The following is a 26,949-nucleotide window of genomic DNA, read 5'->3' on the forward strand; positions in this document are numbered from 1 at the left end:
AGCCATGCATTGGCCAGAGCGGGGCGGAGTTAGCTCTCCCACGCTTACCCCACCACCTGCATTGTAGTGCTGTGGGCCAGCATGGGGCAGGGCCAGCTCTCCTGTGCCCAGGGACACTAACTTGGCTTCAGGTGGCAGCCCTGATCATAGACACCCGCTTGGACTTTGGTGGTAGTGACACAGGGCACAGACATCAATCCCGCCCTTGGTCATATCAAGACCATTGACCCACTCATATCCTTCAGTGGCTGCACAGACCATGAGCCTTGACATAGCCTCAGATGGTTACACATGCCACTCACAGCAACATGGCTTTCTGACGCAGCAAAGCCCAATGACATCACCAAGGCATTGGGCAGAGGCACAGGTTGTGTATATCCTCATAGATCTCAGGCTTCATCGTGGCCTGCAGCAGCAGCATAAACCATTGTCACCAACCTGGCCTCTGGTGTCATCATGGAACCATGGCAATCCTTCAAGGAGATCTAATCCAGAACACGAACCTTCCCCCATCTCAGGCCTCCATTGTTGCCCAGAGCTGTAGATGAGTGAGATAAAATGGTCCCAGACTAGCTCCAAATGGGGTTTAATAAAGGGTTCTTTATTTAGGGATAGACTCACAGATCTATAGTCCTCTGCATGAGCAGGAAACAAGAACCGAATCCAGCAGGAGAGAGGGAGAGGGAGAGAGCACATTTCTAGTACCCAAGGTGACACCCAAACTGGACCAACCAACCAAAGGCCATTGGCTAAAGGGGTTCCCCCAGCACAGAGCCAGGGGGATCCCCAGGCCAAGCAGCAGGTTCAGGGGCTGAGTCTGTGCAGCATAAGCTCCAGGCTGGTGTGTATCATCCTGCCGACCCTCCTGGGCAATGGCAGCATGTACACCTCAGCCCTCTTCATCATCTGCCACCACCATCACGTCTCCAGTTCTGGCTCTCTCCCTAATGCACACACCTCTCCATTACATATTTGTTCATTGTGGTAGGGCCCACTTGGGTGACTTCTGCCTGCCTTGGGCAGTTGGATTAAGGCAAGGGTATCAGTTAAAATGACCCTGTCGAAGGTAGACCAGACAGTCAAGATTACAAACCTAAGACACCCTTTGGAAGGATGTGAATTCACAAGGGAAAGGAGCTTTGGCCCTAAGGCCCAAGCTCTCAGGCTTCTTGTAGTTCAGGTCCCTATCTCTTCAAGTTTAATTAGACAGAAGTTTCTGTCCCACCCAGTCCTGCAGCCATTCAGTCCCAAAGAAACACACAGAGGCTTATATTAACTATAAACCATTTGCTCTATTAGCTCAGGCTTATTATTAAGTACAACTTAACCCATAATTCATTCTTTCTTTCTTTCTTTCTTTCTTTCTTTCTTTCTTTATTTATTTATTTATTTATTTATTATGCATACAATATTCTGTCTGTGTGTATGTCTGCAGGCCAGAAGAGGGCACCAGACCTCATTACAGATGGTTGTGAGCCACCATGTGGTTGCCGGGAATTGAACTCAGGACCTTTGGAAGAGCAGGCAATGCTCTTAACCACTGAGCCATCTCTCCAGCCCCCTTAACCCATAATTCTTGTCTATGTTTAGCCACATGGCTTGGTAACTTTTCTCAGTAAGGCATTCTCATCTCGTGTCCTCTGCTTCTGGATGATGATTGCATCTCTGCCTTTCCTCTTCCTACAATTCTTTGTCTGGTTGTCCCATCTATACTTTCTGCCTGACTACTGGCCAATCAGCATTTTATTAAACTAATACGAGTGACAAATCTTTACAGTGTACATTGTCCCACAACAAGTTTATTTCTCAGAATTCTCCAGACGTCTAGATGTAGCCCCTTGGTGTCTTCTCATGCCCATTTCCCTTTGATCCTGCCCTCCCACTCGGGGCCTTGGGTATCTCTGCTGGCGCCCTTACTTTCAGGCCCCCCTTTCTCACACCCTCGGTAGCTGTCATTGGTGGAACTTGCCCATTTGGTACATTCTGTATCCTAACCCGCTAATTATCAGCTTCCTTGCTTGCTATGCTCAAGCTTTTCGTGTGTCCTCATTCATTAAAGAAGCAGAGAACTGTAACAGGTCCTCAGACTACCACCAGCCAGGAAGACTGAACACTTGCCTCTGACAGAAAGCACACATCCTGGAAATCACTGGCATGTGCTCAAATACCAGGCATGCATGGGCAGAAGCTGCAACAAGCTGCTGAGGTCCACTGTATCACTCAGGACAGAGAGACGGTGACCACAGCATTAACCATCCACACAGGGGAACTAGCACAGCTGTCCTACTTAGCCACCTCCTTCCTCCCTAACACTCAAACTGTGCCCAGGGCTTTGGACATGTGTGTGACCTGGATTGCCCAATGATGACAATCATCTTCTCAGGGTAAGTGCCACACCTGGGCTATGAGAACAGAGGGTAAGCCCTCAGCAATAACGTCCCCAGACACTGTGAACCGGACACAGTTAGTTTCAGAGGCAATGTCGATATCAACACCGCAAGGAATGTCAGAGTCCCCAGCTCGAGATCCCAGCGGTCATGCGCTAACTGGGTTTAAGGTCAAGTCCGTGTCAAGCCTCTTCATCCAAAAGCATGGGTAACAGTGCTCCCTCAAAGGGCTGGAAAGGAACACATGGCATGCGACATGGACGTCGTCAGCTGAGGAAGACAGTGACCCCGAGGACAAGCACATGGAATATGAGCGTGGACTCTTGTGAGCCGGCCAACAACCGGAAGTCATAGGAAATGCCTAATGAACAGGAAGCAGCCTATTTTCCCCGGATCTACCCATTTCTATTCTAACTCTTTTATTCCTAGTCTCAAATTCTGAACCCCTTAATTGATCTACTGGGTTGTTTGTTTCATTTGTTTTTCAAGACAGGGTTTCTCTGTGTAGCCCTAGCTGTCCTGGAACTTGCTCTGTAGACCAAGCTGGCCTTGAACTCAGAGATCTGCCTGCCTGTGTCTCCTGAGTGCTGGGATTAAAGGCACATACAACAGTTCAGCCTATTGTTTTGTTGTTCTTTTTTTTTAATTAAAACTCTTTTTTTAAAGATTTATTTACTAATTATGTATAGTGTTCTGTCTACATGACAGAAGAGGGTACCAGATCTCATTACAGATGGTTGTAAGCCGCCATGTAAGGGCTGGGAATTGAATCCGGCTCCGTGGAGGAGCAGCCAACGCTCTTAACCTCAGAGCTGTCTCTCAGGCCCTGATCTGTTGCTCCTCAGGAAAATGCTGCTGAACTTTTGCTTGGAAGGAGCTGAAGCAGCTCCTGGGTAGCTACCTGGGCTCTCGGGTCGGGAGCGGTGACAAACTAGCGGGCAGTGCAGAGACAGGCAGCTTGGCAGAGGAGCCCTGGTAGGCGCGACAGCGGTACTGTGGGTCACAGTGCCCCTCCTCTTCCTCTCCCTGCTGTAAGACAACCTGATGCTACAAATCAACACCAGCAGCAACCCAGGTGACGGGCACTTCCTGCTTCCTGCCAGCTGCAGCTGTCACCTGCAGTGACAGCAGACCTTAAGCAGGGACCGCCTGAGAAGGCACCAGCTCCAGGGAGCCAAGGGTGAGATCCTAGAGACTATTATTCCAGGGAAAAGTCTGTGCGCCTAATGGACACCATCCCTCTGCCATCTTCAAAAGGGCTTTCTAGGGCTAAGGGACAGCGGAGGAGGCTGAAGCCAGTGGCAAAGGGATGACAGGAAGCAACACTGAGGCCCAGCTGCTCCCCAACACTGTCCCTCCTCAAAGACCAGTGCTATGTGGACAGAGGAAAAGCACTAATTCTGCAGACTGTCTGGTATCCCAACTTCAGAGTGCTCCTAACACCGGGGGCCATCACAGTACAATGGGAGCAGGTAGCTTTGGGGGTACACTTTGCTGGGGCAGGGGAGAGGCAATACACAAGTCAGATTGGTAATCACATTTATTACTCTGCACTCTGGTTTCCATATAGTTTTGCAAGACAACCAAGTGTGAATGACAATCAATTTGCTCTCCCCAACGCTGCAGAGGTAAGGTGAACCCCTCACTGGCGACCACACAGGGCTGACAAAACCGAGATTGGTCTGTAGGCGCCAGAGATGACAGGGCAGGTCTCAGTCAGCAGAAGGATCATGGGCTAGAGCATCCTAGAAAACAAGCGATCAGCAGCCACGGAGTACTTGGGATTAGGTGTGTGGCCGAGATCCGGAACATCTTCTTACTTCTTTCTCCTCTTTGTTGAATACAGTTTCTCCTCCAGCGGGACTGGGACTATGCCGCCGCACTCTTTTACTTCCTGGGTCAGCGGGTGTTTCACAACATTTGGTCTCACCACATCAATGTCTCGATTCAAGTGATCCAATATGCCGTCCACAGCACTGGTTGGGGCATAAAAATCCACCAGAAAATACCTGCAACAAGACAGAAGCGGGTGAGCTCCTGTACGGGGACTCACATCCCTGCTGCTTTGGTCGGACAGAGCTCACTGCTGAGACACTCCTCACGCGCACTCAACAGGCAGGGCCACAACTGGTCTCCTTCCAGGCTGGATCACACAGTACGTCCTGTGGAAGCAGTCCTAAACCACCTTTACAACAGCAAAGAGGTATTGTGACGTCAGCCAGAGCAGGGAATAATACAATAATTGTGAAGTTATACACTCAGAATTTTCTAACCTATCAACAAGAATGGAATTCTAAATCATCTGATTCTTTTTATGAAAACACTAGGAAGTCTTCTAGTTTTCCAAAGGACTTTACTAGTGACTCCGTCCCTAAGAGGAACAGACAGTCAGACATTAAGTCAGTCAGCTGTGTCCCACAGGAAGGAGATAGACCTACCCAGATTGCTCTGTAGGAACAAGATCTAACAAGGAACACAGTGCAGATAGCATAGCCCTTCAGTAAGACAATGGGCACAACATTAATATTCATGTCAGACTGATGCTAAATGCCATTAGAGACAGCTATGGTCAAAACCTTATTAGTACCTGACAGACAATTTCACAAAGGACTGTCCCCAGCCCATCCCTGCTGTCCACACTCACAAGTAGCCAGATGTAGTGGTGCACACCTGTAAGACCAACATTTGAGATGGAAAAGGCAGGGGGATTGCTTCAAGTTCAAAGTCAGCAGCTCTTTACAGTGCATTTAGGCCAGCTAGGGAGCTTAAGGCCTCCAAAGGGCAAGGGCAGGGTTGAAGCTGCCTGTGCACCGTGTGATTTGGATGGCATGGCTAGTACAGTCGGTGGCTAGGGACAGTCAGCAGAGAGTTCTGAAGATCTGGCAATGTTCTAGCTTCAACATTATCTTTCTCTCCAGCCAAGCCTTCTACGAACTCTCGAAGTACAATCTTATCTGAGGTTCTGTCCTCAATGTTCCTCTTGCCCAAATTCCACAGGGCTCCGCCCACTTCTCAGCTCTGTCCAAATGTCTTCTTGGAGGCCCTCTGACCACTCCCATAGAGCAGCCTCACACACCCCCTACCCCCCACCCCACCCCCGCCCACACTGTCTCCCTCACTGCCTCGCTCCTCCTTTGACCAAGCTGCACCACTGCTAGCATGGGAGAGATCTGTTTACTATCCATCCGGGTAGGAAGTGTGCTCCTGCCGCCAGCCCTTGCAGTGCAAGGCAGGAAGGTGCTGCATAGGTAAATGAGTCTTGGGGCAGCACACAGATGAACAGGAATGGATTAATTTTACTTAAAAAAAGAGTTAGCTAGAAACAAGCCCTAGGGCTCAGCATTCACAATAATAAGTCTCAAGTCGTGATTTGGGGGCTGACGGTCCAAGAAAGCCTGCTACAAGCAAATATCTAGACTGATACTCCTCCCTCAACCGCCTTAAATAAATAAGGAAACTGGTATCCAAGTGCCTTAACACAAAGTCTCCTTTTCACCTTCAGAAACTTGCCCTTGCTTTAGCCTTCTTGACTGCTGTCCGTGTTCCATGCATTTACTATGTCTTCTATATTCCCAGAGCAAAGCTTTCTCACCCTAAATAAAGACTATTCTTTGGAGAACCTTTCTGGTATTTAGACTGGCCATGGGTAAGAATTTTTCAGTTATTTAGATGTCTATTCTCTCCAGTCTGACTTACAGTTCCAACAGCTCAATCAAAACATCAACAAGCACATTTTCAAGTTCACCTGGAAATACACAACGGTCAAGCAGCTCTGAAGAAGAATAAAGCTCAACAGCAAACACCACCTATGTCAAGACTGAAGAAGCAATGGTGATCCAGACAGCATGAACAGACAGACCACAGAGACGAGCATGACAGAGACACGGCAGGGGAGGAGAGTATTCCCAGCAGTGGTGACCGGCTCAGTTCCTGCCGCTTCAAAAGTACGCTTTGCTGCACACGTGTGTGCCAGACAGGACAATTACTTCAAGAATGGGACAGACTGAAATCAAACTATCGAATTTCTAGAAAAAAAAGTAAAAGTAAAGCCTTGGTAACCTTGGGATTAAGCCAAGATTAATCAGGCAACACACAAAAAAGTACAATTTATAATTTAAAAAAACCCAATAAAACAGACCATCAAAATTAAAAACAATTCTCAAAGTAAAAAGACAAGCTGCAGACAGGATTTGTTAATTATATCTCAGATAATATACCTAGCAAAGAACTCTCAAAAATTTAATTTAAAATATAAACAAAGTAAGTTAAAACAAAAACAAACTAAGCCTCAATTTAAGAATAGCTGTAGGGGGGCTGGAGAGATGGCTCAGAGGTTAAGGGCATTGCCTGCTCTTCCAAAGGTCCTGAGTTCAATTCCCAGCAACCACGTGGTGGCTCACAACCATCTGTAATGGGGTCTGGTGCCTTCTTCTGGCCTTCAGGCATACACACAGACAGAATATTGTATACATAATAAATATAAAAATAAATATATATAAAAATGAACAGATCAAAGGAAGACATGATGGAGTCAAGGAAGAACACCATGGTGTTTGAACGCTTGGCCACAGCGAGCGGCACTGTGAGGTGTGGCCTTGTTGGAAGAAGTGTTTGCATCACCGTGGAGCCAGGTTTGAGGTCTCACACGCTCAAGCTACTATGACACACAGTCTCCTTCTGCTCTCTGCGGATCAAGGTGTACAACTCTCGGTTCCTTCTCCAGCACCATGTTCCCCGCCATGATGACAGTGGACTAAACCTGTCAAGCTGTAAGCCAGCTCAGTTAAATGCCTTCCTTTCTAAGAGTGGCTGTGATCATGGTGTCTCTTCACAGCCACAGAACGCTAAGATACAAACGAGAGCCAGAGAAAATGACTGCACTGGCTACTTTCTGTTGCTGAATAAAACACCACGACTAACGGCAACCTGAGGAAGGGGCTGTTTTGGTTTAAAGCTCCCGAGGGCTAGACGTCCACAATGGCAGAAAGGCACACAGGCATAGTGGCAGAACAGGAGGCCGAGAGAGCACTTCTGAGCTGCACAGAGGAAGCACAGAGTGAACTGGAAACAGGGTGTAACTACAAATCCTCAAAGCCCACTAACAGACAAGGGCTTCCTCCAGCAATGCTGCACTTCCTAAAGGGTCCATACCTCTCCAAACAGCAGCGCCAATAGAAACTCAGTGTTCAAATACAGGTGCCTATAGGGGACATTTCTCATTTAGACCGCCACACCACTAGAACGGCTCCTGGGGGCAGTAACTTGTCTATTTATTCACTAGATAATCACCTGTGATGACTATTGGAACTAAACACCAACCTCCCCACACGTTCCAAGGCTCAATTTCATATATTCGTACTACACACACACACACACCACAAAAAAAAACCTCAAGGGTTTCAACCACCCAATTTATGAATTGCTCATTTGTTCAACACTAAATCATGATTACTTACCCTATGCAAGCCAGGAAGCAGAGCCTAAAATGTTAAGTGGAGTGACCTCAAACCACCCCCTCCATGCTAAGCACCAGCTCACCCATTTCATTTGGCTACTTGGCGGCAGGTGGAACGCTTCAATCCAGCACACGCCCCAGCACTTTTTTCTTCCCAGTGTCCATTCCTCTCTTACTCAGTGTTGATCAAAATGCCCTTCCAAACTACCATGAGCAGCTCTGGCTGCTGGCTGCTAACACCCACCTGAGCGGACAACGGAGTCTGGGAGCACACCCATTCACCCTGAGGAGGCTCCTTTTATTTTACTTTGCCTTTGTTCATGCAGAGCCCTGTGACAGACACACCAGCACTAGGGCCTGCCCTATGATGCCTTCCCCCTGTAAGATCTAAGTGCTACCCTTCCTGCACACCCCCTGAGACCACCTCGGCTCTACCTACAGTGCTGTCAACAGCAAGCACTGCTCTCTTCTTTCAACTGCCACACATCTGTAGGCAGAAAGGTCTAATATTCTAGAGAAAGAATGTTTACAAGTGCCAAGAGTCAACTCAAACCTCTTCCCCTCAATGGTACACTTCGCGGGCCTTCTAATCACTGCTTACCAAACCGTCCTTAGCTGTGTACCACCACAGCCTTTAAACATCACTTCGTGATTAAGAGCAAAAAGAATCCCCGTGGATGGATGGAAGCGCAGAGCGCGCTGTACCAGATCCCTCCTGGTTCAGACCTTGAAAACAAGGTCTCGATTTCCATAGTACCCTCACATCTCTTCAACGCCTGAGGAGAGGATGGCAGGCAGCAGAAACCTCACGTGTGTCAGGTGAGGAAATGGAAGGAGACTGAGGTTGAGCACCGGTTCTGGGTCCAGCATCGTTTTCCAGAGTATGGTTTCCTACACATCGCCTCCTTCCAAGCTCACCATCTAACATGAAGAAGTACAGACTCAGGAAGCTTCTATTTATATCCTCAGTTCACCCTGCTGTGTGTGGCCACAGTGAGGACTCAGAAAGACCAGGTCTTCTGTAAGTGATAGCCAGGAAAATGTAGCCCAGCGCCTTCAATTGGGAAAATAACAAGCAGAAAGAGAACTGCTCTACCTGGTGCAGTCCCTGGGTAGACCTCATTTCTCACAACATATTACTGGCACTCTGGAGGCTTCTCAAGGATAAAACAAAGGCTTGGAGGTCTTCAGACTGGGCCAGGGTTTGGCTTCTAAGAGCCCTCACTGCTATCAAACCCTGTGGCCTTTGCCCTTTAATCCACCTCCTCGAGTTTTCCAGTCCTTCGGCAACTAAACCCAAACAAGAGCTCTGGCCAAACTGCAAGTGGGTTTGTGCCCACAACCACAGCGTGTGACTGTCATTTCAGGCTTATCACTCTATGGATCTGTGCCCGGGGCTGATGTGGGCAAAGACTGCTTCTACTCCCCTGGCTCCCCATTATACCATGGAAATTTCCATGAAAAGTAAACACCCAACAGAGGAGGGGTAAGTAGCTCAGAGATGGGCAGATATACTGTATTCACCTCTCCTTGAAAGCTGAACCTCTTCCTTCTCCTCAGAAGCCAAACTGCCTAAAACCTAAGCTACCAGGGCATACTCTACCCGTGTGCCTCAGTATCCCAGTCTATCCGCATGGCTGCTCACACACACAAAAAAAAGTTGTTGCTTCCAGCCAGTATTCTTTTTCTCTTAATATTTTTTCTTAAGAATTTATCTAAGCAAACTTAGGTGAACATGTCTTGCAGACAAACCTCAGTCCTTTGGCCAGTTGATATTAAGAAAAAAATCACCAAGGTTTTGTGCCAGAAGAAATTCAGGCTTCTACAACTTCCATAAGATTCCCACTCCGGCCAGGTTGCAGCAATCCACACCTCCCACTACAGCTGTGCCACCTACACGGTGCTGGGGACGGGCAGCTTCTGAGGTCAGGTACTGCCTGCCTCCTGACAGCCCAAGCCTACAAAGACATAAGCAAGCCCCATGCAGAGAGGGCAGCTCTGAGAAGAACCTCTCTGGGATCAGCTCCCTACTCCAGGGCAGACTCTACAGCTGGACACAGAAAAGGGGAGTTGGAGGAGGCTGGAGAAAGGCTCAGAGCCTCGGACAACGCCACAACGGGACAACTATGTATGCTTCTTGTGATCACCAAGGGGTTGGGCTGTACTATCCTATCTATCTGCTACAACCGCTAATTCTGTAACTTTCTGGGTCCCAAAGCTGTCAGTGGCTTTATGTGTCTTGGAGTCACAAGGCCCAAACAAAACCCTGAAGTCTTAGTATGTGGAGTGTCGGTCCAGCTCACTGAAGTCTTAGTAGTGGACTCTCGCATCTCCGTCCAGCTCACTGAAGGCAGATGGGTTAGAACCATGACCCCTCTACAACTACCTTGACAGGCCTCAAAGAGGACATTCTAATAAAATAATAGTAATGAAATACTCTAGTTAGTTAGCTTCCATTTTCTGCTTTTATTTTAATCAGTAATTGAACCACTAAGTGGACAAATCATTTTGGAAAATATCAGTGCAATAATCTAAAATCTAATTACACTACACATCTCAGCACTTTTCAGTCCCGTTCTGCACACACAGAACACACACAACGCACACCAGGTAGCCAGGAGGTGGGAGCATCCCTCCGGCAGCCTTGAACACAGAGCCCAGCAGTGTGTGGCTATTCCTATGTGTGGTTCTAATCATGGAATCTTCTCATGGACAGAGCTGATATCTGCTCTCCCAAGCATCTCCCTTCTGCACAGAGCTGCACACCAACCCTGCAGAAGCGGACTTGAGTTCACTGCTGCTGAGCAGGGAGAGGCAGGGCCAAGACAGATCCAGTCCACTAAAGCACAGCTCACTACAGATGTGATGCTCAAGGCCGGAGAGCAGTGACCTGCTTCGCACAAACTGTCTGAGGGTGACAACGTACAACGTGCCCCCCTGTGAATTTAAGTCACCTTAACATCACAAAACTCTCCACAAGGACCAGTGCTCCAGATATCTGAGAAGATCCTGAGATATGTTTTGGCAGGGCAAGCCAGGCCCAATACTGGGAACAAGGCTCCCAAGCTGCCCCCCTGCACAGCAGTGTTCCCTGAGGAACCTCCAGCTCCTGCCACTCCTCCAGAAGCTAAGCCTACCCTTCAGCACTTCAAGGTCAGCAGCTGTCACTGCCTGCTGGGGACCAAGCCCCCAGCTCGCTGCTAGAGGTGCTGGGGAAGAAATGTTTCCTGGAAGTGCTCTTAGCTTTAAAGGCTGCATTCTTTCTCATTCCATTTGTCGGAAGCCCACAAAAAGAGCTTGCTCAGACTGGAGTTCTTTGTCACTGTCCCTCTCAGGCACCCTCCCCTTCCCAATGCAGACCAGACGGTGGAATTTTCCACTGAAGGGCTCACTGGCTCCCAGTGGGTGCAGAGTTGGGGAAGGGGTGGGGTGGGGGGAGGCTCTGCAGCCCCAGGGCATCTTGGAACCTGTTGGAAGACAAGAGGCCAACTGTGTGGATGCCGGTTCCTACACTGTCTTGGTTAAAGCTTTCTGATTTCAGACTTCACAGGGGCAATAAATTATTCACTTTCTACAGACAAACCCCATTTCCTTTCCTATAGGTTGGGTCTTGTGCATTTTAAGAAGCAATACTTCCACAAATCTTGGGGAAATGCCACTTATAAGAAACCTTCAAGGACAGAGCACTCCTGAGCCAAATAAGCTGCAGAGTACCTACACACAGAAGTGGGGCCAGGACACTGCATGACTTGATGCTGGCAGGAAAACATGAACACAGATATGTTAACTAATAGGAAAACTACAGAGGAGAATCAGCCTCCTCTAGAGAGGGTGCCAGGGCTGTCAGAGTAAGCAAGCTGCAGACACATTTGGGAAACAAGTCAGTAAAATTCCACTGATTCACCACAGGGCTGGCTATGCTGATCATTCTGCTCAGCTGTAAATAGAAGAGTACTCTGTGCACAGCTAAGAGCTTTGCCATGAGCACTGACCAAACTCCCTCCACACCTAAAGAGTCTTATGGACATGAGGTCAGCCCAGTTCCCCCCCCCCCCCCCCCAGCTGTTACATTATAGACTTGGTCAGTCACAGGCCACCTGAGAGACACATAGCTCAGCACCAGAGGTCCTCCTGCTCTAGAAACCACACTCCATCCAGCCCCATCTAGTGGAAAGAGCTTCAGAGGGTGTGCAGCCCGGAGTAGGACTGGCTGCTGTGCCTGCAGCAGGACATGAGCAGCCCACATGAGAAAGGGTAGATAGAGCATCTGCTCCCGCAGCTCCCTCTGCAGGGTGAGGCAGCAAGGGTTCCTCTAAAGGGACCTTCTCTACCAGACAGACAGGCCTCAAGGTGAGTACAAGGAGAGGTCATCCAGAGGGCTGCAAGGGAAAGCAACGACTGTCCAAGCCCAGCAGCCCCAGGCTGTACACTAATGGTTTTCAGGCACTCCCCAGTGACAACAGGTAGGAACTGAAGCCAGAGCTTCCATCTGCAAAGCTGACCCAGGAGTCCCAAGTTCCCAGCCTCCCCCACTGGGCCCAAGCAGCAGCAGGACCTTCTCAACTCTGCTCTGTTCCCAAGATCATGACCTGGCGGCCAAATGACTCGGGACATGACTGCCCTCAGGTATAGAAAGGAGCTGTGGGCTGTATTCCTGCTGCCCAGATCCTGTCCACCTGGCTAGTTTATGCCCCGAAATAACAACACAAAAATTGTATTCATTTAAACACTGCTTGGCCCATTAGCTCTAGTCTGGCTAACTCTCATATCTTGCTTTAACCCATATCTAATAATTTGTGTAGCACCACAAGGTGGTGGCTTACCGGGAAGATTCTAGGGTACGTCCATCTTGGGCTGGAGCTTCATCGCATCTGTGTGGCAAAGACTCTGTCTGTCAGCCCTGTGGGGCACTACTGCCGTATGGGCACCTCTACTAGTCCTCCCTCGCTGCTGCTACCTGGTCAGCACACATATGGAGACTTCCAATAGACTGAAAACTCACAAACATCAGCAACCACAACAAGCCCAAGAATCATCCTGAGAATTGTGGATGCCACTGAAACACACTGTTATCCCCTAGAACGGATGGTCACAACACCACATGAAACGTGGGTTCCTCAAGGACATGCAGGCCCATTTAATCAGCCAGCTAAACACATATGGATTCATGCACACAGCATGAAAACGCCAATCAGTGCCTTGACCAAACCGCAAGTACAGGTCACAACCTTCAGAGTACTGATGAACCAAACCTTTAAATGCTAAATGTATAATCAACAACCCTATACTGTTTCTTAACCATCTGCAAACAGATGGGACATGTCACGTGTGCAACACTTTCTTGGGTATGCACAATGCACACAAGCAATGTGTCAAGTGAAGAAAATGCCTACTACAAGGAGGGCTAGGCTTAATGCCTAGGAGGGCTGGATGAAGTGTCCAGCTGACCTCAGCCTGCTAAGACAGCAGTAGAAACCTTTACTCAGGTAGTTCTAAGCCCTCAAATGCTCATTTACCAAATGTCACCATGGAGAACAGTCAGAGTATATAAAAATAAAGCCACTGTGGGCTAGCAAGATGGCTCAGGAGGTGGAAGAGCTTGTATGTAATCTTGACCACCTGCATTCATCCCCTAAATCCCACAAGCTGGCAAGAGAAGCAACTTTCAAGAGCTGTCTTCTGACTTCCACTCACACACTGTGGCATGCACAGGCCTGCCCTGCGCGTGCTCGCGCACGCACGCACACGCACACACACACACACACACACACACACACACACACACGCCATGTTCACATGACACTAACCAGCACCATGACCACTGAAGGACTCCCCACCATTTGTGTCTGGAAAGACAGGCCATGCTGGGCTCCCCACACTGCACCGACGTCACACACCTAGTCTTGGCTTCTACACGAGAATAGCTAATCGTCCCTGGACAGACCACATGCGTTCCTTTTAAACAGAAAGCAAAGATACCCACAGTCCTGTGGTAAAGCCACACCAATGTGTGACTAAGTTTTTAAAAAAAGTGAAGAAAGGATGTGTACCCTGCCACGCAAGGGCACACACGCCCTTCCACACACGGGCACACACGCCCTGTCATGCACACACGCTCCATCCCTCATTGTCATTACAGCTGTGGAAGAGGCCCAGCCACTGTGCGCTGCCTGTTTCCTAGCAACACTCAGGAAACAAGGTGAGGCAATGAAGACGTCTACAGCGCAGGCCTCATCCCAGAAGCGGATTGAATGCCGCACAACCTGGAGCCATCACCCACACCCTGAAACCAGGAATAAAGCAGTTCACTGACTAGCACGCAGCTGCACATTCTCTCTCCATTCCCAAGACAACCGAGTGTGAGACTTGAAGTCAGTGCCCCAGATGACCAGAGAAGCTTGCAGAAGGCACAAAGTTGTGAGTGCCAGAGAGTAGCAGCACCCTGGACAGAACACACGCAGGTAGAAAACTACACCTTGTCTAGAGTAAGTCGGATCTTTCCACGTTGGTGCAGCGGGCCCTGGCTGGAAGCCAAGGAAGCCTACTTTGCTGTGTGTATCTGCAAGCCGAGGCTTTCTGAGGCAAGGGTTAAACGTCAAGAAAAAGAAGTCTGAGTTTGAAAACAATCCCCGAGTGGGAGCCTACAAGTCCCTTGCTCTACCCAGAGCTTCTGTTCGGACCTGCCTACTAAACCAGTTTAACATCTATATCCGTGGTGGTTTGGATGGGCAATATTAGGAGGTGTGGCCTTGTTGGTGTAGGTGTGGCTTTGTTGGAGGAGGTTGGCTTTGAGGCTTCAGAAGCTTAAGCCAGGCCCAGAGGCTTACACACTGCTGAGCTGCAGATCTGATGGAGAACTCTTAACTCCCTCTCCAGCAGAGCACTCCCACCACCACAATGGACCTCATCCAGCCCCAGTTAAATGTTCTCCTTCACAAGAGCAATAAACCCTAACTAAGATAGCATCTACAGTACAGCACTGCTTTCCTACTGATGCCTGAGGGGCAGCTGCACAACAGGGACTGATGGTGGTCTTGTGACAGTTTCTAAGATGACTCAGGATTCTCTCCTAAACCCATGAAGCCATTTCACAGAGAAACTTACCCGCCTCTGCTGTGCTGCTGGCCGTGGCTGGAGATCCGGTAAGGAAGTGCGCGCTCACCAAGGCTTTCCAGGTTCCTCACGATGGCTCCTCGGTCCATCAGGGATTCTAGTGTACGTTTCAAAGCAGCAGCTGTCTCTGGCTAGGTTTGTTTGTTTGGTTTTGTTTTTTTAAAGAGAAGAAAGAAAAAGTCAAAATCAATATGAAAATGAGAGTGATTAGTTAAGGCCATACTGTAGACTTCTCTGGGTCAAAGCACCTGAAACTGGTTTTCACTAACTTAAAGAAAATGAAGCAAAGGCTTTTATGATACACGATGGCTCGCAAGAACAGAGCTCAGTGTGGCAAAGCTCCATGGGTGTGGGAGACGGGAACTCTCAAGAGCCTTAGCCAGAATTGGAGGGCCAATCACAGAAATTCCAGGAGATCGGCCTGTTGTCAGGGCACCCGAGTCGTGTACCAACCGCGGCCAAGTGAGAAAGGGGTTGGATCTCACAGGAAAACTGGGGGATCACAACCAAAAGGGCAACATTGGAGCACACAGTCTAATGAGTTTAACACAGACACATGGAACAGTGCCATAGACGCAGACGTGTGCACATGTATGCACCTACATGTGCAAATGGTTAAGAGGGTGGAGAACCCAGGGCTCACTGGCTACCCAGGCAAATCAAACTGTGAGCACAGGCTTCCTAAGAGACCACACCTCAAAAATAAACATGGTAGATGAGCTCACCTCCCCCCCCACATGCATACACACACACACACACGCACACGTGTACACACCAAGTGTATACCCTACCCCATATGCACACCCCATACAAACACAAAGAGATATTCTTTTAAAAGGGGTTTTATCGTGTCTGTTTAAAAAATGAACAGCTACCCACCACAAAGGCAGCTTAAGAAAACAGAACACATTCTTTCAGTTTGTGTCAAAGTCAAGGCGGGGACCTCAGCAATGGACACTCATTTCACTGGGATGTCTAAGGAGAGGCTGGGGGCTGGGGAGATGGCTCAGTGGCTGAAGGCACTCACTACCCAGCCTGAGGTCAATCTCCGGCACCCGCGTGGTACTGGGTGGAAAGAACACTCACGCAAGTTACTCTCTGACCACCAAACGTTTGCACACGGTGGAAAGTGAGCCTCCCCCCCCACCCGCACAAATGTAATTTCTTTAAAAAAAAGAGAGTAAAGAACAATAAAAGGTTTACGGTTATAAGGTTGTTCAATATACCTTTTTCGTATACCTTACCTGGAAATCAAGCAGAGTCCCAGAGACAGAGCAGAGCCCTCAAACTTTGTTTTTGAAATTAAGTTTTATGGGAACACAGCCAACTCATGCATTTTAAGTGTTTATGGCTGGTTCTCCTTAAAGCAGATTTGTAGTTACAACAGAGACCAGACGGCCCCAACCTGATCGCTTCTATGTAGCCAACCTGGGTTCTACACTGAGAAAGGTGGAGGGAGCCAGCGGGGCCTCAGTCACATATCAGTGTGGAGACGGGTTTCAGGAAGGCTGCTTTCTACGCATGGCAGTAGTCTGTCTATGGCTCCAGTTTCTTCACAACTTACCTACAACACTGGTAAAATATAAGCCTTCTGTAAAGCAATCCAGGAATGCTTATTAGCATAAAATGTGTACGGTTAAGATCACTAAATAGCTTATTCTAAACAACCTATCATATTCACATATGAGAATCTAACATAATTGTCTAAAGACAATTATGACAAAGTTTACAACATAGGTCACTAAGTGAAATTGGCTGCCTATAAATAGCGGATGGGCTCAATGAATTATTTTCACTGACTTTGAACAGGTAAGGTGCTTTTTATGTAAGCATTAAAACCACGCTATTGATCTTTACTTGCTGGTGTGTTTCGCCCATTTGTTCACTCATTCAGTATTGTGTGTACACGCATGGGCATTGCAAGTCACAGTACCCACCCAGGGGTCACAAGAAAAACTTTGAGAGCTGGTTCTTTCTTTCCACTGGCCACCTCACCAGCCAATAAAATGTGTTAATAATAAATATACATTTCATAAAAACACACATGAATGTTCTATGTGCACACACAGGAAAAATATGAAAAACATCAGACATATGCTAACAAATGAGAGGATCTACATTTGTTTATCATCATGCTTTATTCACTGATTTGTTTTATAATAATCAATGGAAAGTTGTTACAGAAACAATTCAAAACCAATGGACACATAACAGTACGTATGTATGGATCAACATATTTCAATAGGTGCAAATAACTTGCAGCTCTCAGATCAGACTGTCTTATCCATGCCTAGACACCTGCCATTTCTTTGTGTTGGGAACATGAAACCCACCCCCCTAGCTATTTTGAAATGTTAATTTCTTAGTTACACTCTTTGCTGCAAAACAATGGAGCTTTCCTGTCCTGCTACAATGTAGGAAGTCCTTCTGAATATGTGTTGCTCTTATTGGTTAAAGAGTACAACTTCTTTGGCATATGGCGTGGCAGAATATAGTCAAGCTTGAAGAAATATAAAGAGAGAGTAGGCAGAGTCAGGGAGATGCCATGTAGCTACCAAAGGAGTAACATGCTGACACCAATAAGCTACAACCTACTGGCAATACACAGATTAATAGAAATGGGTTAATTTAAGATATAAGAGCTAGCTAGGAATATGCTTAACTTATTGGCCAAGCAGTGTTGTATTTAATATTGTCTCTGTGTGTGATTATTCGGGTTTGGATGGCCAGGAAACAAATGAGCAGTCTCCACTTACAAAATGGCACCCAAACGTTCAGCAATGTGCATCCACATAAGACCTAAAAAAGCTTAAGGGGTGGGGGGCTTCTGGACCCACAAAAACGGAGCCAAGTGCATCTTCTTGGACTGCATTTTTCTTCAGATAGGCTCTGACTGCTGGCAGCAAGCAGAGGCATGATTCCTTTAAGAGAAGGCTTCCTGACTCAGCATGAGCAGCAAGAACTGCACAGCAGCTTCTTTCAGAAAAGGCTTCCTGGTTCTGGCTGCAGCACAAACTCTGGCTCTTCTGTGAGCTCTTGCACTTAAGTGGGGCTTGTAAGCAGTGTGCTACAAGTTGCTTAATGGCAACATAGACCCGCATGTTGGCCTGGACAAAGCCAAAAGGCAAAAAAAGAAAAGACTTATTCCTAGTCACACTGCTTAGCATTTTAAGAAGTACCTGCTTAGAAAATGATTACAGATACGCAACAAAGACAGATTCAGATGAAAAAGACCTTTAAATGGGTCACAGTGTCGGATAAATGCACATGGGCTTGGGAGAGAGAGAGAGGAGCAGAGTCATAGATTAAAGGAGTAAAGATAATAAAATACATATTAAAAAGTAACAGTGAAAAAGCCACATAAAGATGAAAAATATACAGAGTCTGGACTATATATACCAATGTGTTTTCTTTAAAAGTTTTGACTGTGAATGAGCTAACTACAGAGAGACATTTCATTGTACAGAATGCTAAGCTAAACCAACATATATATATTAAAGGTTTATTGACTTCAAAATTTGAGTCTAAGGATATGTTTCTTTGGAAAAGAGGTTCTGCTTTTGTTTCCACAGAAGATGAGAACCTGTGGATTCCTTCTAGGCTAATGTGGTTTGATGGAACAAGACCCTCCCAAAGGTCTCTGTGAACACTAAAAATACTATGCCCAACAAACAGCAGAAAAGTAGGGAGAAAACTACACCCAAATTCCCAAAATGATTGTTTATAAATATTTATTTATATTTTAAAAGGGTTGGTTAAAAATGATTACTAGTCAAAATCAATTTCTAAAAAGGGGGTATATGATATAGAGATAAATGCTTTACATTGACATGGACTTTGGTCTATTGATACAAATTTAAGGTTAATTTTGTTACACTGTATATATGCATTTCTACTCTTATTTAAGGTATTATGTTTGTGCAGCTTATTTAAAAACTGCATAATTAAAATTACAGATCAATAGTCATTGATAATAATCAAACTTTCAATTACATCAGTTAGGTTTTATATATATACAGAGATATAGTTCAGGTAGACAGATAAATTCCAACACTTCAAAGACCTACAGAATAAGGTATTTGAAAAGTTTTAAGAATTTAGACTTTTCTCAACAGTGAGACACGTCTGCTCCTGGCAGCATCAATTACTTCAAGAGGATGATGGACACTGAAAAGGCTCCTTGGAGTTTGTTAGCCATTTAAGCAAAAAACTGCTCTTGCCTGGACTGTTTAATGGCATGCTGTATGAACTGCACATGCAGGACCCACAGAAAAATGATTGCTGAACTTGCCAAAAGAGGTGAGACGATCCTTCAGGGTTCCTGCTCCATCAAAGAGTCTACCAGACATTCTGCAGGACACAGAAGGAAGTGACTGACAAACTGCCAATAAAGGCAAAACAGTTTTTCCAAATTTCCTGCTTCATGGAAAAGTCTGCTGAATACTATGGGCCTGTAGGCTGAAGATGGATGCCCCAACAACACAGAAGAACTTTGGGTGACTGTACAGGCAGCAAAATGTCTGTCATTTCTAGAGTTTTGGAAGTTGCTTACAATGCACTTCTTGTTTACTTAGGTAATATTATCCTTCTCAGGTCTTTGATGGAGTTGAAGACAAATATAGTTTCCCTTATTTATGATAAAAGATAAGTTAGAAATGAAGCTTTAGAAACACAATGATTAAATAGATGATAGAATATTTTCTTTAATTTTGCCAGATACAAATAGACTAAATATTGTTAACTGTAATTCTTGCTTGATACCTGTTTTGTATATGTAATTTTACTATTTTAAAGTTAAAACCTTCCTTTTTATTTAGACAGAAAAGAGGAGATGATGTGGGAAGTCCTTCTGTATGTGTTGCTCTTACTGGTTAATGAATAAAGCTGTTTTGGCCTATGACAGGGTAGAATATAGCCAGGCTGGATGAGATATAGAGAGAGTAGGCAGAGTCAAGAGGTGCCATATTGCCGCCAAAGGAGTAACATGTCAGCACCAGTAAGCCACAGACTAGTGGCAATACACAGATGAATAGAAATAGGTTAATTTAAGATATTAGGAACTAGCTAGGAACATGTCTAAGTTATTGGCCAAGCAGTGCTGTAATTAATATTGTCTCTGTGTGATTATTTGGGTCTGGGCAGTTGGGGAAAGACTGAGCAGTACCCACTTACACTGCTGTTTGTGCCTCTTACTAACTTGTCTCTATTCTCAGCTTCTGGAAATAATCTGCTCTTTACTCTGTAGGGCAAACATACTTGTGTTCTGTGCCTGCTTATGACCCTTAATTCACCCTTCAGATTCCTACTCTTTGGTGCAACTGACACGAGCTCACTCCTTTTATAGCAGAGAATTTCACTACATGCGTGGGCATTTTCTCTGTGACCTCACTATGTGTGTGCTGCATTTTCTCTGTGACCTCACTGTGTGTGTGCTGCATTTTCTCTGTGACCTCACTGTGTGTGTGTGCTGCATTTTCTCTACAGCCGAGGACCTCGCTGTGTGTGTACACTGCATTTTCTCTGTGACCTCACTATGTGTGTGCTGCATTTTCTCTGTGACCTCACTATGTGTGTGCTGCATTTTCTCTGTGACCCACTCGGCACTGATGGGCACACAGAAGGTTCTGTGTCCTATCTATAGTGGATATTGCTGGAACACATGGGGACAATGGTCTCTCTTAAATAAACTTGATTCTTCTTCCACAGTTGGTTCCAGAAGTAGGTTCACATGGCCGTTCTGCTTATGTTTGAAGCCTAGATCCTGCGTTCCTTGATGGACACATTAGAACCAAACTTCTTTGGGGATGGGGTGGCACATAGGGGAGTGATAAGCACACAGTTTAAGAATTCTGGGAATCAGAAATCTTTAATAAATAAATAAACGCAAAAAAAGAATTCTGGGAATCCTAGATCTATCCCTAAAGACGTATACATTTGCTGATTCCATATTCACACAGGTTTAGGCATACAGACAATTTTCAGGTTACTCAGAGCCAATGGCTGTTACGAGTGATCACTGTCTCTTGGGAAAGCAGAGCAAAACTAAACTCTGGAGGAACTGGGGATCGCCAGCCTAGAATCAGCTCAGAACAGACAGATGTGCCCATGATTCCAGAGGTCACTGGGCAGGACATGCTTTACCCTGCGAATGGCCATCAGGTAACTGTGAAGTCACTTCAGCAACAAGGCAGGCTGAAGCCCGTTAAACAGAAACAAAACAGAAGGCCAGGACCTGGTCCATGCCGGCCCATCAGTGACGATCCAGGAGAAAATTGCATAGTCTTAGAGTGACAGTTGACGTGTGCACAGGCTCACACTATTGACTCCTATGGAACGCTTCGTAATTCAACTGTGATGGCTTCAGTTCCAGTAGACTTTTCCGGAGTCTCGAGTCAGAGGGCCTTATTCAGATCTAGTTTAGGAACGACTTTGCGGGCTTGCCTGAGTAGAATCTAACATTCCCTTTACACGTGAGCCATCACAGGGAGAAGGCGATCAGCATGGCACCCCTCAACACACACTGCAACCAACTCAACTCCAAAATAAAGACGCAGTCCAGCAAGTGACAACACACCTGTAACCCCGGCACAGTGGAGAGGGAACAAGAGGTCGTCTTTGGCCACACAGTGAGTTTAATAATAGCCTGGGCTAAGAAGGCCCTGTCTGGAATAAAGAAAGAAGACGCTTCCATCTCTACCACATGTGTCAATTCAAACTTCAACTGACTTTGAGAACAAAAGTCTCAGCCCTGAAATGCTCCGCTCTCTCCAGGTGCAAAGGTGAGATTGCCAGTATTCTGTGAACCTCACCCCTCAGCACATAAACAAGGTTCTAAGCCTTCCTCTTCTTTATTATTATCCTGTGTGTGTGTGTGTGTAAGTATGCACATGCACCTTTGTCCGCTTATCCACCACACAATGATAAAACCATTAATAATTTAAACTAGAAAAACAATTAGCTTTATAGTCTCTATCATGACTCAAGACTTTTTACCTGTGTTCTGTCCTTCCTTAGTACCTGCTACCTCCCTGGTTACCTTCCTACATGTTAACCTGTACCTACAGTCCCCTGGTCTCCTTTCTACACTATACTGTGCCCACACATATGGCTGTTTATGTACATGCATGTATGCACATGTATACATCACAGACTGAGATCTGCATGAGGGAGAAAATAGATCCTTCTTTTGGGGTCCGAATGACCTCATATGGGCACAGAGACCTTTTCTAAGGTCTTTAAGGCGGTAATATTCTTTCTCGTGGTGATACTACAGTCCTCTCTGAAAGCAAAGTGGAGAAAGCAGCCCCAGCAGGCAGCTACTTGGGGTTCCTACTTCATCAGGAAACAAAACCAAAACTCAGATGTCCATGTTTACTATTCTGAGAGCATTCCCAAAGCCAGGATCCTCTAGCCGGGTCCATTTATCTCTTCCCATCCCTTTCCAGATGAATAAAGGATGGGAGACAGCAAGACAGGCAGGAGTCCTGGTTACTATGACAGCAAGTAAATGAAAAGCCGGGGAGAGCAGGGGTCAGGTAGAGATCACCAAGGCTGTCTTGCTGATTGCTGCCTCTGCACCATCTAGTCCCTGTATTCACCACCTACTTCAACATCTTCACACAGAGGACAGCACTGAGTGTCAGGGATGCCTTGGGAGGTTTCAATCAACAAAGGATTTTGATAGGGAAATTCTAGTTAGGTCCTGTGAATCTTCTAAATGCCAGGGCCATGCTTAGGAAAATACTAATGAGAAGACTGTATTGAGAGAAGTGGTCTTTACCTTTTAAACAATCCATTACTAGAATCAGAAGCAGGCACGGTTAAAGGACACGGATCTACACGTCTGGCTGAGCAGCAGACTACAGCATCATCAGCTAGGCCAAGGCAGAGGTGCTAAAGTCAGGGGATGGAAGGAAGGTACTTATATTTTTTCCAGCACAGAAAGCAGGGCAGACAGACACAAGGACATAAAAATACCAGAATTACATGATAAAGTTGGCCACTGGGATTCAGCTACTTCCGAAGCTAGAAGAGTACCTTTCCTCGGTGACCCCATGAGCATCCTACTAGTATAGCCATGAGGGAGTGTCTCTTCCTGAACTAAACCTTAGCTCACATCCCTGGAGAGGAGCAGGAGCTGGCACAGTGGGTGTTCAGCACGTCTGATGGATATGTAAGTCAGAGAAGTTGGGAGGAGGAGGGGACAAAACAGTCAGAAGACAGAAGAAATAAGATCTCCACGGCAAAGAAGAAACAAGTCCCACTTTCCGAAAGGCAGAAACGCAAAGCAAAGCAAATGCACACCCTTACTTAAACCAGAGCTAGGGTACAGGAGCCAGAAGTCACCATGAGGAGCCAGGAAGGCAGAGAAAGTGAGAGAGTTACCGTGTCTCCATTTTCCAGGGCTACTTGGGATGAAACAGAACAAACCAACCTCACTATCACTCATTATCAGGAGATGCTCAAATCCTAAAGTGTGCACTGAAAGATTCTGAAAAGCAATGAAAACAGAGTTAGCAAACCCTAAGAAAACAGGGAGCCTGCCACAGGACGCAACACTGGAATTAGAAGGAAGAAAGTCAAAGAACAGCAGTCCTCATGTCTGCACCTACTTGTCGTGGTGTGTGTGTGTGTGTGTGTGTGTGTGTGTGTGTGTGTGTGTCTGTCTGTCTGTCTGTCTGTCTGTCTGGGATGTGTGTGTTCCATGTATACAGGTACATATGCTGTACCTTCCTAATCAGTGTCAGCTAAACATTAGCAGTATCTGATCTGGAGTACAAAACCCAAGTCAGAGATCTGAAAAATGAGCTGCACCCACCTAGATGTCTAGACAGCAAGGAAGAAGGTGGTAAGGGACCTTCATAGGGTACATGGCCATGTCTGCAATTCCAGAACTCAAATGGAAAGAGCTTCAGTTCCCTGGCAGTTTGCACTACTCACTCCCTAGGCCCTATCCACAAAGATTGACTATGATGGTAAGGGATCTGGAATTCGTGTCCTGAGCTGCACACCTGCTAAGGACAGATGTGTCCCCCAAGTTGCATGTGTGGGAAACGCTGTCCCAATATTTATGCTGAAGGTATCTGTGTAGGGATAAGTCCCGCCCCTTAGGGGGCGTGTTCGCCTCGGGCTAATGTTTGCATATATATTTGGCAAGCGTGCTCCCAGCCGCTGCTTCTGCTTTCCTGGTCTCCGCAGGAACGGTGGTTCTGTAAGTCTATTAAAGCTGTATATATATATATGTATTTACAATCTGTCTGTATTCGTTTACGCCGTTACATTTTGGCACCCAACGTGGGGCTCGAACCCACGACCCTGGGATTAAGAGTCCCATGCGCTTGCCAAATATATATGCAAACATTAGCCTGAGGCAAACACGCCCCCTAAGGGGCGGGACTTATCCCTACATATCTGGAGTAAGAGCACCGGGAGACGACAGGCACACTCATGGCTAGAGGCTTAACACATGAGTGACTCTGCCATGTACCCTCACTCCTTTACGGTCCCATGTCCTGTAGAACTCACAAGGTCCTCCACATGCTGAAATGGGAGGTAGCAGTGAGAGACGCTAGCACTATGCTCTTGGACTTCCCAGTTACCACAGCATGAGTCAAATGAAGCTCTCTCTATCGTAAATTAGTTTCTGCTATTCTGTTGCAGTGACAGAAAGCAAATGAAGACAAAGACCCAGAGGATGGAGCACATTACACCAAATTCTAAAATTTAGAAGTGCATTGATTTCAATGGAGGATGGAAAACTACTTCAGAGATAGAACTCTGAGCGAAAACCAGAGCTATGGGGTCTTAGATGAACTCCCAAAACAGGGACTTGCTGAGAGTGGAATGAATATTAGGGCGGGAGACTGGCAGTGTGCTAGTGCCAGATGGATGTGTCTGCTTTTCAATGCAAGTCAGTTATTTAGAATTTGCAACCCCAAATCCTTATCTGTAGACCTGCACATAGGCAAGGTCACTAGCCTGCTGCACACATGCCCAGTTGAAACAGAACAAGGCAATGCTGCACCCTGTTTTGGCTCTCCTACCATAAACACGTGTCCTTTTTGCGGTCTATTTGTTGCCATGCTGATGTGGGAGGGCTTTGTTGTTTACTTTTTGAATGTGTATGATTTCATTGCTGATATTACTGTTTAAAAAATCAAAACAAAACAATAACAACAACACCCTAAGTGTAATAATGAAGAACTACTTAGTGTGCAGGCAGTGATGGGCCTTTAGGAAAACGTTAGATGCACATCACAGGGATGTGGGTGTGAGCTGTGGTGCTGCTGGACTCGAGATGAGTGTAACACACCCACCATTTACTAAATGTGGCATCTTAAGCAGACACAGATAAAATAAAGATTATCAGTTGACAAAAATGGGTTCACAGGAACTTGACCGGGGTAATTTGTATTTGTCAAATCAATGTCAAAAAGAAATGTATAGAATCCAGTGAAAACTGATGCTCACCACATCCCATCTGTGTGGCGTTGTGTACTGTGCATGTCAAGCAGCATAGTAAAAAGCTTGGCTGGGTAAGAGATATCAGTCTTCACAGTTGGGTACTCTAGAAGACAAACAGACTTGTACACCCCAGCTTTGCTTTTAGTGGTCAGCATTCTTCCAGAGACTTCAGCTTCAAAGGCTGAACTCACCAAGACACCCTGGCTTTATTGCAGCATGCATGACCACACATACACACGTGCGTGCGCACACACACACACAGTATACAACAGGATACACTGATACACATTCTAGGGGAAAGCCGGGGGGGGGGGGGGGGTGGCGGAGATGGGAGAGGAAAGAGACAGGCAGAGGGAGGAGGCAGGAAACCTACATCAGGGAAGATCAGTCGTACACAAAGACCTCAGCCCTGGGTCTCTGGAACTGAGGGACAAGTGAGAGAGGAAGGCATGGTATTGGTAGATCCCAAGATGCGCATACAGGAGTCTCTGGGGGGCTCCATCAGAGGGTGGCCTATGGGCAGGAGGCACAAGCACTGTGCTGAGCAAGGCTGTCATACCAACAAGATGAAAACAGCAGGTAGTGAATTCTGAAACCCTGTGCTCTGAGGGTGGAGCTCAGGGCCTCACACTAGGCAAGCGTTTTACTCAGAGCTCCGTCTCCAGCCACAGCTTTCAGTTTATGAAGCTGGCAAAGCCAGGCAGACAGCACGGCCTTTGCTACTGTTCACCGTATCACACAGCAGGACAGCCTGAGACCTGTGCACACTGAGAAAGACTAGCATGGGCAGAGAGGAGCTTTCTGGAAGTGACACGGGGGCAAGAGTGCCAGTGCTCAGCCGACAAGAAGCCACACGCAGGAAACAAGGACAGATGTTACAGGACTCAGGCACAGGGAGCTCTTAAAACGAAAAGCTAACAGAGGCTGCTTAAATTTGTTCACTAAAAAGCTAGAAGATACAGTTTAGAAATTCCTATGAGAAAGAGGCAAAGACCTAAAAAGACTGAGGAAATTAAATGTAGCATTCCAAGGGCTAAACAAAGAGCCCCCCACCACACACACACACATACCCCATGACTGTGCTGCCACACTCAAAGAGCCTACCTGGGCCAGCAACTTCCAGCAAAACTTCTAATTATGAATTTTATAACATGAAACATACAAGCTAGAAAAAAAAAATCTTATTAGGCTTCCAAATTTCCACTATTTTTCTAGCTTTCAGTGTTCTGAAAGTTTCCTAACTTACAATTCTATATTCAGCAAAACACTAAATAAGCAAATAAAAAGCCATTTAATTCTACAGAGTTGAGAGTAAATGTGACAAGTTAGTCAGTATCATCTTCTTTTCGAGTTCGGATTCCCAGAACACATGTAAAAGCTGGGCAGACGTTGTGACCACCTGCAAAGCCAGCACTGAACAAGCAGGGACGGGGATCCTGGACAAGCCAGCTAACTACAGTTAGTAAGCATGGCTCAGGAGGGACTCAGCCTTGTAGACAACTGAGGGGCACAGCCAATATCAAGGCCAGG

At 46.6% G+C, this 26,949-nt stretch overlaps 1 protein-coding gene across 1 annotated transcript in view; it reads right to left on the reverse strand.

The window, feature by feature from the left end:
• Positions 1–3,911: 3,911 nt before the first annotated feature.
• Positions 3,912–26,949, reverse strand: part of Mrps6 (mitochondrial ribosomal protein S6) — a 51,900-nt gene continuing 28,862 nt past the window's right edge. The window contains exons 2-3 of the mRNA XM_013352731.2: positions 14,947–15,086; positions 3,912–4,396 (exon numbers count right to left, since the gene is read on the reverse strand). Of these exons, the coding sequence (XP_013208185.1) occupies positions 4,204–4,396; positions 14,947–15,086 (333 nt within the window). The 3' untranslated portion in view covers positions 3,912–4,203. The remainder of the gene's footprint in view (positions 4,397–14,946; positions 15,087–26,949) is intronic.

The sequence above is a fragment of the Microtus ochrogaster genome, chromosome 2, assembly GCF_000317375.1.
Source record: "Microtus ochrogaster isolate Prairie Vole_2 chromosome 2, MicOch1.0, whole genome shotgun sequence".
In the NCBI taxonomy this organism is placed as follows: Eukaryota; Metazoa; Chordata; class Mammalia; order Rodentia; family Cricetidae; genus Microtus; species Microtus ochrogaster.